The sequence below is a fragment of the Monopterus albus genome, unplaced genomic scaffold (assembly GCF_001952655.1).
Source record: "Monopterus albus unplaced genomic scaffold, M_albus_1.0 scaffold126.1, whole genome shotgun sequence".
NCBI lineage: Eukaryota > Metazoa > Chordata > Actinopteri > Synbranchiformes > Synbranchidae > Monopterus > Monopterus albus.
Genome location: NW_018128006.1, coordinates 1,162,686 through 1,174,031, shown reverse-complemented (window position 1 = coordinate 1,174,031; position 11,346 = coordinate 1,162,686). Strand labels below are relative to the sequence as shown.

The following is an 11,346-nucleotide window of genomic DNA, read 5'->3' as shown; positions in this document are numbered from 1 at the left end:
TATTTGTTTTTCTGCTTTTTTTTTGATCAGCTTAATGGACAAGTGGTGGAAAATAGTGTAGGTCTTAACGGAAGTTAGCCACTTTTCTTTTGTATGCAGGCACAGATAAACAAGTGATACTTTATTGATTCCTGTAAGGAAATGATCTTTTCAACTCCACTGGGAGGTCAGAAATCAGGGTCAGCCATGGAGCGTTGGTAGGAGCAGGTGTAGGGGTGTGGGTGCAATAGTTCAGGGACATTTCAGTAGTGCAGATGCTTGCATGCTGGCTGGGTGGTGTGGAATCAGACGTGTTGGGGAAACCACTTTGAAAATGTAGCTTTGCAAACTATCAATTTCTTCACAGCAGAAGAGGTTAAACTACAGCAAAACTACTCTAGAGAGAAATGTATTTTGATAAACCAAAGTTACTTTGTAAAGAAAGTTCAAACTACTTTGTAAAAAAATGATCAAAATGACAATGTACACGTGGCACAAAACTAGAACATAATCAAAGAAAACTCAAATGCCAACATAATTGTTTGTTTTTTTTTACACTTGGGACAACAAACCTCTCTTAAACAAAATGATCCCATCTGGGCTTTCACAATGATATTATATATTTCTTGCAAACAAATTAGCATTTTGTATTATCTAAAACAGTTTTCTCATATATACACAGTATATAAAGTTCACCATGACCATTTGACTGACTTTAGTGCTGGTCTAAAAATATGTGTGTGTTGTGTTTCTTATCCATTTTGCAACATCTGACCTGTGCACTTGTTGAGCTTTTCATACCTTTTAGATGTTATGAGCAGCTTGAACACTGGTCCACATGGGCCTGTACCTTTTACTGCCACTTCTCAGAGCAGAATCTCTTGTTTATAGGACACATGAGGAGTCTCTCAAAGTTATTTTGCCCAAAGCCAGTTAGGGTTAGAAAAGGGATGGTAAAATAAAAAAAATAAAAAAAACATTCCTTTCATTTTATGGCCCAACATTATTTGTAGTTGCAGTAGTTAACAACACAAAAAATGAAAAAATGTAATTTAACTACTTCAGTCACTGAATGTAGTTGAACTATCAGCAAGTTATTACAAAATGTAGCTAAACTAGTAGTTTAATTACATGTAGTTCACTACTCAGAGCCTCAGTTTAGGTACAATCTCTTTAACCTCCCTGCCAGAGAGATTAAAGTTCAAACCACTTCAGCCACACATGGCCATTGTAAGTGTGTGATATAAAATTGACTGCCAAACATTATTTATATTGCATTTATGAGGCAAGATTTTAAGATCACATTTGAATTTAACAGTGCATGACTTACAGCCATAAGATGGCTGAAATAATTTCCTTGAGGTTTCTGGATGGTGTACGTCAGTGGTTATTTTAAGTGTGCACCAGTGGATCTACAGCAAAATGTTGAAACACTTTCTTCTAGCTTCCCACATTATTTTCACTGTTCTGAAATAGTCTGACACTGAATCAACAGCAGCACATTATGTTCTGTATCCCAATCATGTTTTGGCACACAAACCTCCCTTCTACATTACTAACAGTTTTATTTTATGTTTTCTATTAAATGTGTTATTGAGAGAAAGTAGAAATGGAAGTGTAGTCTACGCCACATACTGCCTGTACTGATTTTTATCCTGTTTGTTGCTCGGCAGCTTCAGTGCTTTTGTGCTGAACAAAATCCCTACCAATCGGTTTGGGAGGGCTGTGGTTTCCGAAGATGGTGAAAATAGCACACAGAGGCCAAGGCCACCAGACCATCATTAATCATCAGGGTTAGTCACACTGTTGTAGAAACAGAATGCTCAATCATGGCGATGAGATTTGATGGTAGTGGTACAGGTTAATCAATGCATTGATACGTTTGCCTCATGCTCCATTTAATGTGGAACATCAAACACAGACTGGTAGTCCAAGCCTACCAAGTCTGTTGCATACTATACACAGTACATACTAATTCCTGTTATGTGACGTGGTGCATGTGCTTTTTCCTTCCTCCCCAGTCAGGTGGTCTTGGTCTGTAGAGGTTTTTCTAACTCACTTATGACTTTTCTGATGATGGAAGGGAAGCACATAGACAAATGCATTGTGGTAGTTTGACTGGCCTCCAAAGAGGGGACAGGAGTGAAAGCGAAGTGTTCACAAAAATTGATGCCATCATTGATGTGCAATGGGAAAAGTGCAGGTCTTGTTTCATATGTTTTCAAGTATATGATGCATTGCATAATTCACAAAAGAACCTGAAGTAACTGAAAACATTTTTACTGTGGGCAGCAAATATCCCTTCAGTAACCTTAACAGGTAACCTGCAGCACCATTACAGACTGGTCCTATTATGGCTGTTATTATGTTTAAGTGCTTGAATGGCTTTGCTGAATTTAAACAGGCTCAGCCGTGTTTTGATGCATTTTCTGAATTAAATACTTAAAGTGCTTGTGTGGAAAAGGAAAAACAAGCTGTTCTCATCAGAGATGAGTAAGCAACACTGAATATGCTTTTTTTCCCCCCGCACACTGGCGACTGGGGCTTAATGGTCTGCCTCGGACCTTGTGTTTGCATGCTATGAGGAGGTTTATGAATTTTAACATGAGTGGATGACACTGAGCTGCAGAGAGGAAAATAACATCAGCATTAGCACAAAACAGAGCAGCTCTGCTGTAATCTGGCCTTATTGTTCCTTTCACTAAATGTTTAATATGTTTACAATAGATGCCACTTGTAGCTTACTTCATAGCTGCCAGAAGCTACACGAACAAATGTGTTTACAGCTAAGGATTCAGGGTGAGATCAGTAAAAAAAGGAAAGGCGAGACGAATGGCAAAGGGAAGGAATCTATCTTAAGGATCACATTTGGTCAAGGTTCGGACAACTGAAAGTTTGCTAAAGTTAGTGTTTAGTCTTTTGCAACACCATTGATTTAGCATTGAGTTTTGTTATTGTGTCAGCATCAGCAAGGACTGTAGGTGCAATAAGCAATAGGAGTCACAAGGCTGTAAAAGGGCAAATGAGGTAAATGGTTTGTGTTCCACCCTGGGAGAGTCAGTTACCTGACCCTGACACTGAACATACTGTGTAAATATATACCTCTGTCATGTAGGGACTCACACAATTACATGTTATGTCCTGACACTTAAGTAATGCAATTTATACATGACATAACAATGTAAGTTCCTTTTGTAAAAGAGTTCTTTCATAATATCATTTTTTTGGCTTAATATCTAATAAAGATGCCTTTAAAGAGTTATTTAATAAAGTGTGTGTGTGTGTGTGTGTGTGTGTGTGTGTGTGTGTGGCTCTTTTGCACAGTTTTTCATGCCGTGAACATGCAAAGTCCACACAGAAAGACCCTGGCTGAACCCAAAACTCTTTTGCTGTGTGGTGACTTCTGTGCCGCCCTTAGCAAAAATGTAATTTATTATTTGTTATCATAAGTTAATACTGTCAGTTCTTTAATTATTCTTTTAACTAGCCTTTGGGAAAAGGCTTTATTTAAGAAATTCCTCAACCATGATCAGCGCTCCGTGAATGAAACGGCACGTGCGCTTACAGTACGTCTTCCTCATACACAGAGCCGATCTGACTTAGCTGTGTAACCTGCTTAATAAATCACTTCACCAGTGTTGACACACACTTTTAACGATCCATGAAGAATCCATTATCCACAGCTCAGTTCAGTTTTGTTCAGTAGCACTGCGTCTCTTGTCTCTCCCAGTTCAATTCAGTTAGTTCTGTTGGTATGAATCTCATTAACTGGTACCTAAGCATCCAAATAAACCTGAAAATTGAATAAACTAATACCAATAAACAGCACAAGTGGGATTTAGTCAAACATAATACATTGGATAAATTGGATCCCAGTATATCTCATTCCATATCAAGACTGGATTGAATGGAAAAACAAAACTGATCAAAAATTGTGCTTTAAATCAACCAATATAATCTTTTTGCAATTTTCACCATAAATGTCTACCTATCGTTTCTTAAAGAAAATGAAACATGACAGTTATGATGTTGAATATCACAATAAATTTGTTCTCTTAAAGCAGATGTAAGTAGAAAAAGTGAATGCATATGAAAAACAGGGTGTCATTAAAGTAGCAGGGACAGAGAGAAACAGAGAGACACAACTGCCTGGCAGCTAAATGTCTGCTGACCAGTTAATCTTGTTTAGTATAAATAAATAAAATACCAAATAGTGTTACAAATGAGAAACAAGTGAGTGAGAATGCATGAAAGAAAAAATGTGTAACATGGGGGTGATTAAAAGAAAAATAACACTAGAGTTGTTAATTACTGACTTAGAGCGTACTCACACCGTTGTTAATCAGCACCACTCATGAAACTGCAGGTTGTTTTGGTGTTGTTTTTGCAGATCTGTTCAGATGTTTTTGTAACACGACGAGTAATGGTGTGTGTTGTTTTTGTGTGCACATCTGTCCTGTCAACAAGCTCCTCACCTAACCCAACATACACCTGACATGATGTTTGTGAATGAGACAGTGAGCATACATATACATGGCACAGAGCTATACTCCACCTATACTAAGGTGAAGTGAGGATACTGTGTACGTGTGTGCTCACGCTGTGGTGTGTCCTGGGTAACGTAGTTGATGAGTGACTCATGCATGTCTGTATTTTCCTGGAAACTGGTGCTGAACACAGCATATGAGTGGAGTGGAGCAGTGAGAATTTCCGTTCCTTGGTCACAGAGCTGTTTGTCCGCCTTGCTTCCCTGCTCAAAGCTGCACCAGGCCGTTCCTCATTATCACTTATATATGTATATTTATTTCACCTTTAGCTTAAACCATAGCCTTATATCCCAAAGAACTGAACAACAAGTTTTTTTCCAAAAGAAATTATTTAATTCAGTTAGGCATGTCTAACAAGGAATATAGCACAAAAAGTTATAGAAAAAATTCAATGGATCTAAATAAATGGTGTCATGGTGCGAAGACAATAATCTCACCCTCAATACAGACAAGGCGAAGGAGATGATAGTGGACAGGAGGAAGGAGAGGAGATCTCATCAGCCACTGTTCATCTGGGTGCTTGAAGTGGAGAGGGTGAGCAGCTTCAAATACCTGGGCGTCCACATCAGTGAGGACCTCACTTAGACACCACACAGCTGGTCAAGAAGGCCCAACAGCGGCTGTACTTCCTGAGGAGGCTGAGGAGGTTTGACATGTCGCCTAGAATCCTCAGGAACTTCTATAGCTGCATCATTGAGAGTATCTTGATCAGCTGTATCACCGTGTGGTACGGCAGCACTACTGCTATGGACTGCAAGTGCCTGCAGAGAGTGGTAAAGACTGTGGAGAAGATCACCAGGACTCCACTGCCCTCTCTGCAGAGCATTTACCACCACAGGGTCCGCAGGAGAGCTGCCTCCATCCTCAGGGACACCACCCACCCTCAGCACGGACTGTTCACACCTCTACTTGGAGGTACAGAAGTGTGAAATGCAGGACTTCTAGACTTAAGAGCTCTTTCTTTCCCACTGCCATCAGACTCCTAAACAGCTGACAGGAGTTTATAATTAGGCATTACTTCATGCAATTGCACCTGACTGTTTACATTCTCAGTTTGCTCATGTATAATTGCACACTCATTGCTGACTGTTGCACATACAGCTGATGTAGCATATATACTTATTATTTTTTATTATATTATTCACTTGCTGTTTTTTAAAATTGCCTTTATTTTGTATTATTATTTTATATTTAGACTTTATATTGTTTGGCATTCATTGTGGACAACAAAGGAAGAATTTCATTATGCAGAGAAACATGTTTCCTTACTGTGCATATGACGATAAACACTTTGATTTGATTTGATAAAAATATACACTACTCCTCTCCTGACTCCTGATCTTTCAGTTTCCCTTTTAAAACTATTTAGGAACTCCATTGTTAAGCTTGCAAGAGCTCATTTTTGACTGAAAAGTGTTGGATAATGGTTGTGCAAGACACAGATGCACTCTGGGTTAGGCTTGAGCGTGCGTCAGCAGCACCAGAGTGAAATTGGAGAGGGGCACAGGGCAACGCTCCATCTTTTTTTTTTTTTTTAAGAAAAGCTGCTCTGCGCTCTGTCCAAAATCCCCCTGCTCCCCGTTCGTGCTCTGCTCCACTCACATGCTATGGTGCTGAATCTTCAACCTAGCCAGGATGTAATGAGAGCTAATAGAGGCCGACTGTTTGTTTCCATCTTTCACTTATGGTCTCACCTGCCTCCCCCCATCTTCTCCCCTCTTCTGTTATTTCTCTCTTACCAGCCAACACTCCTCTACACCAGTTCCTCCTACATGTGCAGCATGCCTTTGTCCTCAATTGACATTATCCTACATTTATGTATGTCATCTACCCACATTCTGTATTCTGCGCGCTGTACCTACGTTTAATGGGTGTACCCATGCCTTTGGTGGTTTACGTCTTACACAACTACACCTTCTCTGGCACGTGGGATTTCTCATTGATGTTGTTTGACCCAGATCTTAATCACGTATAGCAATACTAAATGTGTGGACTGTATTGTGTGCAGAGTTTCATTTTGACTCCCCCTGTTTCTCTGTTTGATCATTACTTTAAATTCAAATTAGTACTGGCTTGATGTGAAAGTCAATACAATAGTATGTTATTACATGGTGCTCACTGTTCCCAGGGACTGCCTCAGTCAGAAAACTTGTAAAATTAATTGAACTGAACTCTGAAGCCCTTAAAGACCCAGTGATGTGAACTCCGCCTCTGCCAAACAGTCAGATTCACAGGATTAAGAGAGGCATGAGGTTACTTTGACCTTGACCTTTGACAACTAAAATATAATCATTTCATCCTTGAATCTAAGGTGACAAGTTGATAGTTTGTTCACAGTTGTGTTTACTGCTGTTTAGTATGTGTGTGTATGTACGCTATGTATGTGTGTGAGACTGAGATGTGAGCACTGTAGAACCAATTTCATCTTGGCAGTATTAACTATCAGCCATTTCTTAGCCTTTGGCAAATTGCCTTCTGTATGTTATTAATTTGCTTTCCCATTAATAGTGTAATTTCACAATACTTAAGGTTTTGTGTATGTGCAGTTCTTTGTACGTGTGTCTACACTTGTCTGCTGAGTCATTCAGCAAGGAGCTGGGGGATGCAGTGTGGCTGTCAATGCAGTTTGCTAAATATGCTAATAGCCCAGCATCTCTTTATAAAAGAAGAATCACACTGACTTCAAAACACTCCCACATAGCACACGAGCAGGGGAACAAACAGGATTTTAGCGAGTTTGGAAGTCAATGGGAGCACAAACACACATGATACTGTATATTTCACATCTTCAAATGTTTTTGTGTTTGTCTTTAACTTGTACAGAAATAGTAGACTCTAATCTCTTCTCTCATTTTCTCTTCAGTGATGGAGCCCATGACAGTGACAACCTCAGTGGTTGGACCGGACGAGTTTGACCGCAATGCCCCACGGATCTGTGGGGTGTGTGGTGACAAGGCCACTGGCTTCCACTTCAATGCCATGACCTGTGAGGGCTGCAAGGGTTTCTTCAGGTGGGTGATGTGCCTCAGCTTATGTGCAAGTTTTCATTTAGTTTTTAGTACATTGGCTGATGGCATCAAAAGGTGTGAGTGTGTTGAATATGAGGTGTTATTAGCAGCCTTTCCATGTGGAGAAGGTGCATACTTTACTTTGCTTTATAGTGGGCATCATGTAACAGTGATATTTTTGCCAACATGTAACTGAATCATTTCTAACTGTCCAATTGTCACTAGTTGCAAATACTTTAGTTCAAAATGAGATTGTCCTTATCTATAGTAGGTTTTCAAATTAGACCCTTTCACTTTCTGACATCACTGAAAGGCATTTAACTGAACATACTTTGTAAAACATTTTTAGAGCTCGTCTGTATTATTGAATGTTTGCAGTATTAAAGCTACAGTATGTAACTTTTTTCAAATATCTTTGTTGAGGAAATCTGCTCCAGAACGTGTCTTAATGTGGAGAGGTGCTGTCGAAACCTCCTGTAGACTCAGTGAACAGCACTGGCAGCAGTGCAGAGATATTAGCTTGTAAAAGGTTTTGGGTGGGACTGACCTCTCTATCCAGAGGTTTTCGATTATTTCTGCTTGATCAGTAGGTTTTGTTGCCTTCTCATTTATTGTAATTTCATAAGGACAAATATCTGAAGAGCTGGGCAGAGCGTGGCGGAGCGTAGTAGAGCAGAGTGGAGCAGGGAGAGGGAGTGCTGGGTGGAGCGGCATGGATTGGTTTGTAGTGTCATGCTTGTGCTACTTTAATGTAACTTAAGATAGTGCTCGCTAGGTAGCACTATAGCTTTAATATGTCAGATCTTTGGCTGGTGTGCCCTTCTTTAACATGTTGCCATTGCCTAATAGCAAATGCATTTTCAAAGAGGAGTATGTATGGATGACTGTCTAATATATATGTTTGTTATGCTTCATGAACATGCATGCAGTGTTTTCAGAGAAGTATACATTATTTAGTATTGTCCCTAATCCCTTTTCCCTATTCCCACTCTATCTCACTTCCTCTCTCACACTCCCTCATGTACACACATGGTCACATACAACACACACGTGCCTGTTCTCATACATCAAGGCCTCTAAAGATGATTCAGTAGTGAATTTTGAAATTGGTTCTAATTCCACCAACCAAACTGCGATATATTTTTTAAGCATTTATATGAAATTCATTTAAATTCATTGTGTGCTGTAGTTTGAAAGGGCTGTAAATATTTGAATTCATATGTTTTTAAATAATGTTACGTTATCGCCAGTAAGTTGTTTCTTCTTATATCCCTATGTAGCGTAATTCAAAAATCCACCTTCTTCTGTCACTGCAATATATTTTAACCAATACAGGGGAATAAATGATTCTAAACAAATGATCATCTATGAACTCCTGTAGGCGCAGTATGAAGCGTAAAGCCTCCTTCACCTGTCCATTCAGTGGAAGCTGCACCATCACCAAAGAAAACCGGCGTCACTGCCAGGCCTGTCGTCTCAAACGCTGCATTGACATCGGCATGATGAAAGAGTGCGAGTTGACCTGTTTGGATCTGACATTCTAGCAATGCTGCTGATTTGTTAGCATCATTGCTTTAGGTAGAAATACAGATTCGACAGCAAGCATTTTAGTTTTAACATTTTTATTTTTTTTTTATGATTACCTGTTGCCATTACTTTTCTGACAAACAGAATTAGCTGGATCCTAATCTGATCAGATCAGTTTCTTTCCAGTGTAGTTTCATTTGATTTGAATTACTATCTGTGTTGATCATAGAAAAATTTTGACATGGGAAACAACGTCCCTCTTACCCTGCTGACTTTTTGCTGGTATTTAATTATGAAATGAATTACAAACCTCAGCTAATTATTGGCTTGGGTCAAACAGTAGCAGCATAAATTAGTTAGGCTCAGATACTGATACTGTTTAATCTGTGACTACTGGAGTTTATACAGATTTGATTTGATTTGGTTTATTTATTCTTTCAAGCATGTAAAGACAGTTGATATATCAACACACATAATTTTACACATGTCCAACAAATGCTAATCCAATATCAATTTGCTTATACCTAGTACAGGCTTGAATGGAGTAGGAAGAAGTCAGACTTATCCAGTCCTACCCCCTGACATCATCTTACCATCATTGGTTTGCAAGCAGTATCTCTACATAGATAATTATCTTCTACACCACACAAGTAATATACTAAAGAATTATTACAGAGTATTAACATTCATACACCACACCCACAATGTTCCATCTAATTAATCATTAAGCCTGTTCTTGCATATATCTTGATTGACACATACCTTTATATTTATGTTTAAACTCGTCAATTCTGTTACTATTTTTTATGTCTGCACTTAAACAGCATTAATCATAGCGTTGTAATTTATTTTAACTGGATGGAAAATGTGTTGTTTTATGTGTTAGGAAGGTTGTTTGACAGCTCTGCTTTTAACCATGTTGGTCTTGCATATACATAGTACCAAGGTTTAATAAAGTAGAACGTGCTGTGAAAGTAATTATTTCAATCATATATAATTTTTTCTTTGAAAGCCAGTGTGCATTTGAATTTCAGCAAACTCACTAATGGAAATGATGCTAACAACAGTCCCTTGGCATGAATATGACAAGTAGCATAAAACAAGGAGAAGGAAGGAAAAAAGGGGGGGTTTAAAGGCTGTTCAACAATGGCCATCTTTCTTCAAAGAGATACACAATGGTCTGGCCCACATTTCATTCACAAACCAACTGTGTGCTTGTGTGCAGTTTTTTTGTGAACCAGAGACGATGCAGGGCAGGGTTTAGACCAAAGATAACAACCATGTTTACCACAAAGAGCTACATGACACTAGAGTGTCAGTGTTTCATTGAGGAAAGATGAGAGAAGGGTGGGCAGGAGGAGGGAGAGGGAGGCTCTTAAGAGCATAAAATGGTCTCTTTGTTTCTCACTGCTAGTATACAAGTTCATGGGGTAAAGGAAGCCCACGGTATTCGCTGCATAGTATTACAGTTGCTCTGCTTGTCTCTACAGTGTCTGTGTCTGTGTGTAACACTTTTTTTCCATGGAAAACTTAAGGGCAGCAGCTTTTTTCACATTGGTCCCTCCATGTTGCACTAATGACAACTGTTAAGGAAAACTCATTGCTGAAAAGAAACATAGTAGGAAGATCGCCTAGCTAATTAGTGCTTGGCATTAAAAGTTTAATTCATATTGCCTCTGATTAATTGCCATCACAGTCAGTTTCAAAACTACCACACATACTGTACCTCTGTGCTTCTGTGCACATGTAACTAATCATTTATATCCTTGTACTGTGGTCGGCTTCAATTTTTTTGCAATATTAGTTTTAATATAAAAAAAAGAACAGGGCTAACTGAGGCTGACCCACTCTGATGTAAAATCACCTTATTCCATGTTAAATGTGCAGATTCCCCTCTTTCCAGCAGTGTGTGCACTGAGAACTTAAAGCAAAAGTCTTATTATTTGCATTTCAGGATGCAAAATGGTTTATCCTTATGAACGGGAAAGTACAGATTGTTGGTTAGAGTGTGGGGAACTGGCTCAAAGACTGTGACTCAGGCCTCCAGTTACAAAGATACCAGAAGTGTGCTAAGTTTATTTTCCCGTTTAAAATAAATCAATCTAGGTTCATTAGGTTATAGTTGAGGTGTCACACATCCTTGTTGTCTCATGAAGTTTCTAACATGTTTCATTCGTTTGTCTCAGTGAATCTTGTGACCGAACTGACAAACATGACAAACAGCGCTGACAGATATCATACTAAAGCAAGGCAAATTTTACAGTTTGTAAAGCCATTCTTAAAAA

At 39.0% G+C, this 11,346-nt stretch overlaps 1 protein-coding gene across 1 annotated transcript in view; it reads left to right on the top strand.

Annotated features, from left to right (window-relative positions):
- Positions 1–11,346, top strand: part of LOC109967218 (vitamin D receptor) — a 54,693-nt gene that overhangs the window by 26,187 nt on the left and 17,160 nt on the right. Inside the window, exons 3-4 of the mRNA XM_020612638.1 lie at positions 7,390–7,537; positions 8,916–9,046. Of these exons, the coding sequence (XP_020468294.1) occupies positions 7,392–7,537; positions 8,916–9,046 (277 nt within the window). The 5' untranslated portion in view covers positions 7,390–7,391. The remainder of the gene's footprint in view (positions 1–7,389; positions 7,538–8,915; positions 9,047–11,346) is intronic.